The sequence below is a fragment of the Theobroma cacao genome, chromosome 6 (assembly GCF_000208745.1).
Source record: "Theobroma cacao cultivar B97-61/B2 chromosome 6, Criollo_cocoa_genome_V2, whole genome shotgun sequence".
Taxonomy (NCBI): Eukaryota; Viridiplantae; Streptophyta; class Magnoliopsida; order Malvales; family Malvaceae; genus Theobroma; species Theobroma cacao.
This window is the reverse complement of record NC_030855.1, coordinates 19,126,879-19,140,058: the sequence shown is the minus strand read 5'-3', so window position 1 is coordinate 19,140,058 and position 13,180 is coordinate 19,126,879. Positions and strand designations below refer to the sequence as shown.

The window sequence follows — 13,180 nt, the reverse complement described above, 5'->3', positions numbered from 1 at the left end:
ATAATATTATTGCAGAAAACCTTAGAAAACAGTAGCTTTAAGGTTAGAATAGTAAGTAGAGATGGTCACTGGTCAGTCACGTTGCTATGCCTGTTTCTACATGTCTGCTATATATAGCTGTGTCGTTCTAAAAACTCGTGCTGTAGTTCGAGATAGTATGAAATTGAGGGTCATTGTCCCTCTCTAAAACTGATAGCTAGGGCATGTATTAATTGTGCATCCATGTTTATTTGAAAAAGAAAACAGTTTACTAAGAAAAAAAAAAGCACGCTTTGGACGTGCATGGCACATCTTTGATTAAATTAGAAGAAACCCAAGGTTTGAATTAAACAATAAACCAAAGTTAGTAAGAAGATGAGACCATTGTCAATCACCTAGAAGTCAGTGCGAAATCACTCTTTATAATTCAAGTTTAAATAAAAGCACTGTGCAATGTCCGTAGATCCACCGCATGCGTTTTTATTCATCGCCAACTTTGGATCTTCTTACCGCCGAAAATAAGAAATATGTATTAAAAGACTATGCATAAATAAAGCGTCACCAATAAATATTTCCACATTTGATTAAAGTTTATAAACCTGATTTAACCCTTCACATCAAATTATATAATTGAAATAAAAATATAGGTGAACAAAATATGGTGCGACGCCTTAATTTTAGGCTTTGAGTTCTTTTGACTGGTATGGTAATATTTTCCCTTTTTAAAGAAGCTCAAGGTCTAATAGTGAGAATGTTCTACTTCTGAAAAGGCAAACACATCACTGAATCCAAATATCGGGGATTGATCCTTTTTGGCCCTAAAGTATTTTCTTTTCTCGCATTTCATTTGAATTATTTTAACGTTACATTGGGCAAGTAGATTCTTCATTTCAAATGAAAGTAAAAGTACTAGATCACCTAAGAAGAATTTTCCTAAAGTCTGTCTGCAACAAAACAAAACATAGTTTATTTTTCTAATATAAAAAGAGTAAATACTAAATATTAACCATTTTAATTATATATATATACTTACTACAAGACAATGTGCCTCAAACCACGGTACTTAGAAGGAATATCTAGCTTAACACGTTCTCGTCCTCGTTAATCGAGCAGATCATTTTTTTCCTTTACACTAATTAATTCTTTTTCTCATAGTACAAGACAAATTTATAAATTCTACAATTTTAGACGTTAATGTAATACACATGTGCACGTAATTTAATTAATCAAAAAAACATTGCATCATTGCGTTACAAAACAAGCTTAATCCCAACAAAACACTAATAAACAAATTTAGCATGGTCCAAAAACAAAGGTTTGGGAGACACGATCCGTGGCACGTGGCACCACAACCACGTCAGCATCTTCTAAAAACGACGGCGTTTGACAGTAACGGCTTCGCAATTAATATCTCAAATTTAATACCAACGGCTGCTAAAACAAGTTGGGGGGGGGGGGCGGCGGGGAGAGGTTGACGGTAACGTGCGGCGCTGGGTGGGATGAGAAAACGGAAAACGTTAGCCATTGGGAAGTGGACTGACGGTGACAGGTGAATGGCTGACCAAGATGGGTAACGGTGAGTGGGTCCCACCGGGAGGTGGGCTGTGATCGTGGGGGCCAGGGGTGAGCTCTGGTCTGGTGTCTGGGTGGCCTTTGGGGGCGTGTGGGTTAATTTAGTTCACGTTTCTGCATTCAATGAAGGGGGGGTAAAAAAATTGAAGAAGCGATGGAAAGATAGGGTGCCGGTGAGGAGACTAAAGAGGCATGCTTTTGGACATTATTTACGAAAATGGGATTTCTAATTTTTATGGGTTGAAAGGAAAAATGAAAAGGGACAGTTCAGGGTGGGTGATAGTGAGTGCAGAAATCAGTATCGGGCAGTGTGTGAACTGTGAATTGCTTCTCCTGTTAGGTCTAGGACGTCAGAATAGGCTTTAGATTTTCTTTCTTACTCAATGGTAGGTGTGATAAATAAACAATTTTAGAGTCACTTTACATATTTGAGTAATTGAATTATTGGACATTTTAATTCGTTATTATTAAATAATTACGGTTCTCATTGTCTGTTATGATCAATGCATTAATATTTGTTTTTTAATCATATAAACAATCATACTAAACCATCCCAAAGTTATAGTTATTATTGATTGAAGTGAAATTAATAAAAATTGATAAGTTTTATAATGGTATAATATTTATAAAAATCTAAAATCATTTTAAAAAATTTAAATAATTTTTGTAAATAATGATTGATTTAGTCAAAATTTAATTTATTATTATATTGATATGACATATTATAATTAATAGTAATATGACATATTTACATATTATAATTGATATTAACATGACATGTTAATTTGATATAATAATAAAATCATGTAATATATTTTACCATCCACATCAATATCATAACAATGTTATGTGAATATAAAATGAAAAGTGATATTTTGATTAATGACTATTAATCAATCATTAATTATAATAACTTATTTGATTCAAAATAAAATATAAAGATTGAATTAAATATAATAAAAATAAAAATTTATTTAAATATTTTTAAATAATTTAAATGCTTCTTTAAGCATATTGTCTTTTATAATTTATTTCAATTTTGATCAATTTTTACTTCCCCTTACTTTTTTTTTTTTTTTGAAATGCTTTGCTTCCCCTTACTTGCATAGTTCTTGAAGGCAATAGGCTACAAAAATACTTGTGAATTGAATTGACAAATAATTTTAACATCTAGTAATATTTTGAAAATACATTAAATAATATAAATATTCATGCATTTAATCCTTGTACATATTATGTTGTTAATTCTTGCTTTTCATCATTTGCTCAAAACTTCTTCACTATGCAAAACTTGATTGCTGATATTCTGATTAATTACTTACTTAAACACATTATATCCAAAACCGATTTGTTATTTATTTTTTTAAATTTCTATATCTTGAAAGGGTTGTTATCTCTAAAAGGTGACTACATAAAACTTTAAAATGAATTAAAAACATAATCGTCAAAATGCAATGATTACATACCAAGTACAAGTACATTACATGCTCTGTTTATAATCACACTGATCATGAGGGAATGTTGCATGTTGACAACTAAACGTTAGTATTAGTAAAACATTTAACATCATTGTACGGTTGCTATTATTTTATCATTGTAACTTATATGACTTTTAACCTTCAAATGATTGTTTTTGTCTACTTCAAGCTGTGGCTGTGGATGCCTATCAATTTCCATTGCTGTCACCAACCTTTTTTAAAACTCATTTTGTACATGTATATACATATATTGTGCATGAATACGCACAAAAGTAATGCTATTTTGCTTGATAATCATACAAAAGTAAAATAAAGGGCATAATAATATTGTTATGGTTAGTGGATTCTTGATTAGTCCAGTCTGTATTGATTGTTGAGTCAATCTACATGCAGGGGTTCATCAACTGTTGTCTTGACAACTAAGCAAAGTATTCTAATACAGTTAGAATATTTTCAAAAAATAAAGTTTTTCTTGTTGATTACTTGCTCATTAATGAGGCATCGTTTTAAGATTTTACTTTTTGTATTTCAAGAAAGTCTAGGTTTGATACTTTCATATTTATTTTTACATGCACACCAAGTTTGAGTCAAGCAGGTTATTATAAATAGCACTTTTAGAATTCATTATAAGGTAATCAAATTAAGTTTGTCGAATCAAACAATTTATTTTGTGCTTCGATCTTAAGTACTTTGTTTTTCTCTCATTAGAGCAATAATATTTATTTATTCTTCCCAATCTCTTTCTTCATATTTATTTACTTTATGTTTCCACGGTGATCATCAAGAAATCTTGTTTAGGCTTACTTAGTCTTACAAACACGAGATTACTACACCGCATGAAATTTGGCTAAAGTTCCAAGCCCGTGACAAATACTCTCTTGCCATTTCTTCAAAATTAAAAATTAAATAATGATTCATCTGATGAGGTCAAAATTCATCATTTTATTGAGATATAATATTCCAAGAAATTTTTAAATTATTTAAAAAATATTAAGTAAATTTTTTTATTTTCTATTGTGTCAATCAGTTTGTGCGTATTTTATTTTAGGTCAAATAGATTTTTACAATTAATAATTGGCTAAAAGTCACTAATCATAATGTTATTTGTTATTTTTTATATCACATGATATTAATGTGATACATTGACATATCATAATAAATAATGATATGATATGATATGATGACATGATTATATAATATTTTTACTTTTTAATTAATGTCCCGTGAGTATAGGGGTCCATTTGGTAATTAGAAAATGACTTGTTAGAGAAAAATTTTTTCTATGTAAAATGTTTTACAGGAAAATTTAATGTTTTTTCTTGTTTGAATAAGCTGTCGAAAACATTTTTTGTTGTTTGGATCATTTTATGAAAAATATTTTTCATCATGGTGGAGTTATTTAGGTGTTAAAATAATAAATAGGAGTTGAGCACAAAACAATATTGATATTTGATTTTTACTAATTTTGGATCAAAACTAAGAATGGAAATGAAAATGGATAAAATCAATAGTGATATTTCCCAAAGTATTTAACCATAAATCAGTAATGAAAATAAACTCTAATTTTCAAAAAATTTTCCATCTTATCACTTTTTTATAATAACTATAAAAATATAAATATTCATCAATTGTATAAGATATCCAAAACCTATACTTATAAATATGTATTCATTAAATAACAATTATTGTAATATTTTTTATTTTAATTATTAGTAAGATTTAAATCTATTATAAATGTGTATTCATCAAATGATGATCATTGAAATATTTTTTTTTATAATTATTAGTAAGATTTATTCTATTTATAAATAAAAATTTAATTGTATTGAATGGTTTTATTAAAATAAATTTTTTTAATTTTAATAATATTGTATAATTTAAATATTAATATTTTAAATTAATTATTTTAAAATTAAATATTAATATTTTTAATATTTTAAGTTAAATATTAATATTCATCAAACCTATACTCATAAACTTAATATAAAAGTATTTTTGTTATTATTTGAAAAGTATCTTATGTTTTTCAAGGAGAACGTAAGACATTTTTTGTGATTAACTTTATTGATTCGTAAAATGTTTTATATTTGAAATTAATTTTTCGTTTATCAAATAAGCATAAGTTTTGAAAACGTTTTTTGAAAAATATTTTACTACAAAACAAACAGATCTTAAAATGATAAATAATATTTTAATTAATAAAAATTAATTAAGTATTAATTATAAAAATTTATTTAATTAAAAAGAAGATAATAAAATTTTAGTCCCATTAGGTCGTGTGATTTATTATTTAATTTTCACTTTTGAAGAAATGACCAGAGAGTAAACGTATAAATATAAAAATGGTGTAAACAGATCAGATATAGCAGTAGTAGTATTTTGTTTATATATTTATGTGCCTGCAGCTGACACCAAATTTCAAACTTAGAATTAAATGATCCAGCTGATGTGACGAAAGTGGTCCAGTCCATCAAAGTTCCAATGAGCTAAGACTTTTGATAAGCCAAAGGGGTAGACGGTGTCGCATGCAGCAGGCAGCACGGGACCTGAACTCACCTGTGATTGTGCGCCACCCCTGCGCCCTGCGCCGCCTAATTTCCCCCATTTAGGCCTTTCCTAAACGACAAATTCCCCTTCCAAAGCCAAACTTAACCTTTTTCCTTAAGATGGCGCCTCCTCTCTTTCAAAACTGCAACTCCAAATTTAACATCAAATAATAAATTAAAAAAAATATTTATCCTACCGCTTTTTATTTAATACTAAATAATTTATTAATTTTATTATACTGATATTTTTTTTTCAAAAAATTTATTAAATTACTAAAATGAGAAAAACAGAGTAGGATTGTAATTACCTCCCAAACACGTCGCCTTTAATAACGTAATCAAAATCTTTCTCTCAAATCCCAACCCCGATATTCCAACCATCTCCAAGGGCATTTTGGTAACATCGTTATAATTTTCATCACTGTTCTTTTCTCCACCGTACGTGTCTCTATTACAAGGCACTGATTTCTCCCTTTTTTTTTTTAATTTTTAAATGTATGGAAAAAGCAGTAAAGAGTTGGGTTTTTACGAGCAAAAATTTTTTGTTGTTATCTCCGAAAATGCAGAGATAGACAGCATTTAGTGGCCAAAGGTTGTTCTGTTCAAAATCTTTGTAATAAAACCCTAATATTTATTTCCATTTTGGCGCTCTTCTTTCTTTCTTTCTTTATTTTATTTTAAGTGAAATAAATTAATATTTATCCGTACTCGTTCATTGAGCTTGCTTGTTTTTATTGTTGCTGAGATGATGTGAAAGAACAAGAGGACGAAGAAGAAGAAGAAGAAGCAGCAGTGTGAGTTAAAAAATAATATAATATTAAAATGGAAACAAATGAGTAACTATTTCGTGTCTGGGTACGAAACCTGTTGTTTCCCATGTTTTTTCATTGCCAAAAACCTATTCAACTAAGTTAGCCTTTCTTTTCCTTTTTTTCTTCTTTTTTCTTTCGATCAAAGTTTCTTCCTTTTTGTCGATGGGCATCTGGGTTTTTGTTCGAAAACAATTTTATGGTGTTTGAATTGTTAGAAAGTTTACTGGTAAATGTTTGGTTTAGTATACCTTCTTTATTTTAATGTCTGTATGCCTGTTGTTTTGTTTGCTTTCTTGTTTAGTTAATGAGAAGATTGGTGAGCCTTGAATGTTAAAATCAAGGGTATGTTTGGACTTGGGGGGTCTTTATTATTCTTTTTGGTTTAAAGGAAGACTTTGAGTTGTATTCAAGCTCATTTTTAAGGGGATTGGATTTTTTTTCTAACAATTTTCGTTTTTGGTGATGTTTGCTGGTTTGTCGCTATGGGTTTTCTTTATAAAATTAAAAAAGAAAAAAAAGACTAGGTTGTTAGTTGGTAATTCTGTTTGTTCTTCTTGATTTCTTTCATTTTCAGCCAAACAAGCATGGCATTTGGTTTTTTTTTTTTGAATGAATGTTTAAATATTAAAGTACTGATCTCTATTTTTTTTGTTTTAACAATTTTGCAGGACTGGAACTTGGTTTGTGGCTTGAATTTGAGGCTTTAAATGGGTGCTTCTCTTTTCCTTTTAAAGTTTCAAATTTGAGGTCTGTTAGTAGTTGTGAAGATTCAACAGTCAAATCCATCTACAAGAAAGCTACTGGCTCGCAACTATACCTTCTATTGTCATCATTGTGATTTGATCGTCTTTGTATGGACGCCTCCACAAGAGAATCAAAGACCAGAAGTTTTTGTTCTGTTTCTGTCAAGAACTGAACAGAAAAAGGAGGGGAAACTGATCTTTGGATCCAAAAATACACAGCTCATTTTTCTTGTTTTATAGCTGTTACTTTCACTGGTTTGACTCCGTGATTTGAACCCCTTACACAAAAAAAAGAAGCAAAGTAGTTGTGTTATATAGATGCATTTAGGTTCACTTTTTCAGGTAGCTGTCGCTTTGCAGTTCATGTCAAACATTGGTATGATTCTCAATCCGTGCCTAATTTAAACAAAAGGACTTAGTTTCTTGTTTTCTGAGACAAAAGGCTAGCTAGATCTTCATCATCTATGCCATCATCTGTGGAACATTCAGACTAAAGTTTCACAAGAAAGTGAAACTAAGAGGTCTTTAGTGTGGGGTTTTTTTTGGAAGGGTGAGCGATTCCTGAGGAGTTCATGTGAATCAGTGAAAAGGGTCTTGTCATTGGTGCTGGTATCTGTCTGTCTCTCTGCAGATTATCTGGAATGGAATAGTTAGCCATGTCGGTTGTACATGCCCTAGAATCCAGTATGGTGGGGGCAGATCAATAATGCAAATGTTTTGTTTTGTTTGTGCCTTTTTAAGACATGTTTTTTTGGCCTCTACCATGATAATTGGTATTAAGATAGGCTTTTAAGAGTTGAATCTGTTAAGGAAGTTTCATAGAAATTCTTTGTGCCAAATGAGTCGAGAGCAGAAGAAGGGAAAGCAGGAAAAGGGTGGAACGGATGTGGCCGAGAAAGTTGTGGTTGCTGTTAAGGCATCGAAAGAAATTCCTAAGACTGCTCTGGTTTGGGCTTTGACTCATGTTGTTCAACCTGGAGATTGCATTACGTTGCTTGTTGTTGTACCTTCCCATGGTTCAGGTACTATTTTTTTTCTTGTTGATTTTGCATCTACCTTTGACCATTGAAGTATTGAACTACTGGTGATGGTAATATTAATGTATGGTTTTGTTTTGCTCTTTTAGAACATTGATTACTTGAGTGACTTTTGAACCCCACTTTCAAAGGGGTTTGGTTAGTGTTTTCGCTTCACAATTTTTCTGGTCTGAGGAAGTTATGTTATTCAGACAAGTTACTTAACCAATCTTCTACTCAATGTTGTTATAGCAGGTTTCTTAAAACATGTCTATTCAAGTTAGTAATGAAGAAATTTCCCACTTAACGCTATATTTTATCTGTTGTATATTTTGGTTTTTGGGTGCCCATCTTGGAATTTGTTGAATTAATGGATGCGGATACTTAAATTATCATCTGTTCTGAAAATCTTGCTGTATGTAGACTGTCTTTCAGATTATGCTTTTCCAGTTTCTGACTTAGCCCAGATACTTTTCAAATGATCATTGGTTTCATGTGTATTTTAGGTTATTTGTGGCATAGACTAGTGTGATCAAGGCTTGAAAGAGTCTTAATTAGAAATTATTACGGTGTTTAGCTTTTGAAATATCCTCTAATTTTATTCTCTCCAGTTATTCCTGATCACTGGTTAAATGCTGCAATCCTTCAGGTAGAAAATGGGGTTTTCCTAGATTTGCTGGGGACTGCGCCAGTGGTAGCCGGAAGTCTCAATCAGGATCAAGTTCAGAGCAGAAATCTGATATCACTGATTCCTGCTCCCAAATGATCCTCCAGCTCCATGATGTTTATGATCCAAACAAGGTAAATACCTGGCTCTTGCTGCATGATTTTATTTTTGTTTTATGTCAGTGTCCTGGCCTGCTAATGCTTTGTTCCCAACATAATTGCAAGATTAATGTCAAGATAAAAATTGTTTCTGGATCACCATGCGGAGCTGTAGCTGCAGAAGCCAAGCTAGCCCAAGCTAGTTGGGTAGTATTGGACAAGTAACATCCTGTTTGCTCTGTTGCTTCTTCCTTTTTTTGTCTTTCCCCATTTTCCTTTATGTTCTATCTAAAAGGGTATATATATTCACACCTTCAATATCTCCATCTTTTTCCAGGCAGCTAAAAAATGAGGAAAAACGCTGCATGGAGGAGTTGCAATGCAACATAGTGGTTATGAAGCGTTCACAGGCAAAAGTTCTCCGCTTAAATCTGGTTGGATCACCCAAGAAGGAAGCTGATGCTTCTTGTCAATTAAATTCTGAGATGGATGAAAGGTCTGAAAAGCATCCCAAAAGCAAAAATGGATCATCTGGTTCTATTAGAGGCCCGGCTGTTACTCCAACTAGTAGTCCAGAGCTAGGGACACCATTTACTGCTACTGAAGCAGGAACTTCTTCAGTGTCAAGCTCTGATCCAGGCACTTCACCTTTTTTCATCTCAGAAGGGAATGGAGACCTGAAGAAAGAGGAATCAATTGTCATCAAGGAAAATCAGGATCTTGATGAATCTAGTTCAGACACAGAGAGTGAAAATTTATCCTTATCTTCAGCGAGTTTAAGGTTCCAACCATGGATAACAGAATATCTTACTTCTCATCATCGATCCTCACAGCACCTAGAAGAAACTTCAGGTAGAGCTAATGACAGGGCTCAAGCTTCAACAACAAAAGCCTTGCTGGAGAAATTTTCAAAGCTTGATAGAGAAGCTGGAATTGGAATATCAAGCTTTAGGAGTGATACTGAATTTAGTGGAAATGTGAGAGAAGCAATTTCATTATCCAGAAATGCCCCTCCTGGCCCTCCTCCATTGTGTTCAATATGTCAGCATAAGGCACCTGTTTTTGGAAAACCCCCAAGATGGTTTACCTATGCTGAGTTGGAGCTTGCAACTGGTGGATTTTCACAAGCTAATTTCTTGGCTGAGGGTGGGTTTGGATCTGTTCATAGAGGAGTACTCCCAGATGGCCAGGCAATTGCAGTCAAGCAACACAAATTGGCAAGTTCTCAGGGAGATCTTGAGTTCTGCTCAGAAGTGGAAGTCCTCAGCTGTGCTCAGCACAGGAATGTCGTTATGCTTATTGGGTTCTGCATTGAGGATAGAAGGCGGCTGCTGGTTTATGAGTACATATGCAATGGATCCCTAGATTCTCATCTATATGGTATTTCTTTCTGTTTAAGTAGAATAGAATCTTTATTCCGATCTAACCCAACTCCAATATAAATGTGCTGATCATTGGTCTGCACCGGTGGTTGATATAATCATCATATATGGTCCCTTCAAAGATTGTGCTATGATGGCTGTGAGACTTAAAAGGGCTTGTTATCTTTGTTTAATGACGATGTATTTTCCTAACTGTTTGGATTTTGATATTTGAATTGGACAAAGTGTTGTCTGAACCCCTTATTACTCCCCTCTGACTTGCCCCCCAAAACAGATTGTAAAGGAAAACAAATGCAAAACTCAAAAACCACTGATAGTTGAAATTAGTCATAGCTGTGATTATAGGTTTAACATAACTACAATCAAGTTTTTAAAAGTAAAAAGTTTATTATACTTAAATATGCTTATTTCTATCTAGCAACCATGGTTTTCAATGTACCATCAATTTGATGTGTTTCAGGGCGTCACCGGGAACCTTTAGAATGGTCTGCACGGCAAAAGATTGCTGTAGGAGCTGCTAGAGGTCTGAGATATCTTCATGAAGAATGCAGAGTTGGCTGCATTGTGCACCGTGACATGCGGCCGAACAACATTCTCATCACCCATGATTTTGAACCTTTGGTATGCAAACTTTTAACTTTTCTGCATGGTTGTCAATTTTGAATCTACAGCTAAAACCTCTATTTATTGTTTCTTGCATTGACATCGGTCAGGATCCTTTATTTTTCTTGTTCTACTAAAATATTTTTGATACACAAACTATGAAAAAGAAGTTTTTTGATGTTCAAATTTTAATAAGTTTTGGCTCTGTTGGCATTTAATTTGCGATATATACTATTACCTACAATATCTTTTAGATGGATACTAGAAGAAGCCATTTGTGTAAGCGAACCTCTTTAGGGTTTCCTTAAATAGTTGTATCTGCAGGAATTGATTCAGTTTTGTTTTCATAGGTTGGTGATTTTGGCCTTGCAAGATGGCAGCCTGATGGTGATACTGGAGTGGAAACAAGAGTAATCGGAACATTTGGGTAAATCTTAAATGACAACTTCTGTTTCCAATTTACCTTCCCAATGCAATTGCAGAATCCAATAATGGTTTATGCTGTGTATAGGTATTTGGCACCGGAATATGCTCAAAGTGGCCAAATCACAGAAAAAGCTGATGTTTATTCCTTTGGAGTGGTGTTAATTGAACTTGTTACTGGACGAAAAGCTGTGGACCTTAATAGGCCAAAGGGCCAGCAATGTCTAACCGAATGGGTGTGCTTTTAAAACTCTGCTTGTATATCTTGCTGCAAATAACTAGTCTTCTCCTGTGTAACTTTAAGCAAAAATATATAAATTACATATTACTAACTCTGCCATTACAAATGAAGGGGCAATACAAGGTTTTTCTTTTTTCTTTTTTTAATGTTTTATATACCGTGGATTTGTTGGTTTATTGTCACTTATTGCATATGTTATGATTTGGATTAGGCACGCCCACTTTTGGAAGAATATGCTATAGATGAATTGGTTGACCCAAGATTGGGTGATTGCTATTCAGAACATGAGGTCTATTGCATGCTTCATGCAGCATCTTCATGCATAAGGAGGGATCCTCATTCTAGGCCTCGCATGTCACAGGTAATGAGAAACTTTGTACAGCAGAGTCTAATTTGTTGTACCAGACATTTTTTGCTTTTTATATAGATCTCAGTAGCCTTTAAATCAGTGGGAACTCAACACAACTTTACTTTATCAGAACATTTTTTTACTTTCAAAGTTTTATTGAAAATGTTTTTTCAGATAAACAAATTTTTGGCTCCAATTGTTTAAAGTTCCGGAGGACTTTTCTGATCAATTATTGGGAATGGAAGACATAAATGGCAAATATCAGATCATGTGGTTAGAGTGTAATGGGCATTTGGAAGGGAGGGGCTTGGGTTACAAAATTTCCCTGTTGAGATTTTGATATTTTAAGTCACTATGGAATAAATTAACAGAAATTTTTGCTGGTTGGTTCAATGTTATTTTGGAACAGGTGCTGCGCATATTGGAAGGCGACATGCTCATGGACACAAATTACACATCACCAGGATATGATGTAGGGAACCGCAGTGGGCGGATATGGGCAGAGCAAAAACAGCATTACAGTGGACCTCTGGTAAATGAGGCATCGGAAGGGTTCAGTGGTAAGCTCTCCCTGGAAGGGCTAAGGCCAGGAACCAGGAGGAAGTCCTGTGAAGAAGATTTGTAAGAAGCTCAGCTTTCGAGTTTATTTTTACACGCATGGTACGCTGAAAATATTTGTGGCCTTTTTTGTTATATTTTCATTTGTTCCAATGCCATCTTCATTTTGCTTTTGTATAGTAGTAGTATTGGAAGCAAGGGTAATAGGGTTTTTGTAATTCTTTTTGGAAATGGCGATGGTTGGTGAATATGCCTTCTAATTAAATCAATGAAGCAGCTCGAGGAATATCATATGGTTCTCTCTTTCTCTCTCTCTCACGTGTCTATGGGTTTGTGATTTTGTTTGATAGTGAATGGCAGGACAGTTGACAGATCTTTTGAATCTTGTTGGTGGGCAAAAGTTGAATGTCTTGGCACTTGATTGTAAGGTGGTTGTTTCCCATTTTTGATACTTGTTAGCAGCCAAAAGTGGTCTGAGGTTTTGTCTTGCATCTACAAGCAAACAAAACTTAGGAAAACATGAGACTGACTGTAAAAAGCATTCGACTAGAGGGTGAGGTGAGGGTGAAACATCCTTATCTACCCTGTAAATTTCTTTCTTTTGAAATTTCAAACTTTATTGAAACTTACCCTGCTCTTCTCCCGATGACAAGTCTCAGAGATTTGCAGAAGACAGGCCATTAAAGAATCAAGCAGGATTCTTTTTCTTATCA

General features: G+C 33.2%; 1 protein-coding gene across 2 annotated transcripts; it reads left to right on the top strand.

Annotated features, from left to right (window-relative positions):
- On the top strand, nucleotides 6,060-12,778 carry LOC18596123 (inactive protein kinase SELMODRAFT_444075). Of its 2 annotated transcripts, none has more exons than XM_018123366.1 (10): nucleotides 6,060-6,369; nucleotides 7,056-8,152; nucleotides 8,796-8,947; nucleotides 9,038-9,132; nucleotides 9,249-10,291; nucleotides 10,754-10,914; nucleotides 11,247-11,323; nucleotides 11,408-11,555; nucleotides 11,772-11,921; nucleotides 12,319-12,778. In XM_018123366.1, exons 2-10 carry the CDS (start codon nucleotides 7,969-7,971, stop codon nucleotides 12,532-12,534), a joined length of 2,226 nt encoding a protein of 741 aa, XP_017978855.1. In that variant the 5' UTR covers nucleotides 6,060-6,369; nucleotides 7,056-7,968; the 3' UTR covers nucleotides 12,535-12,778. The 2 variants fall into 2 exon arrangements, with proteins under 2 accessions (XP_017978855.1, XP_017978856.1); XM_018123367.1 differs by having other exon boundaries at nucleotides 6,364-6,613.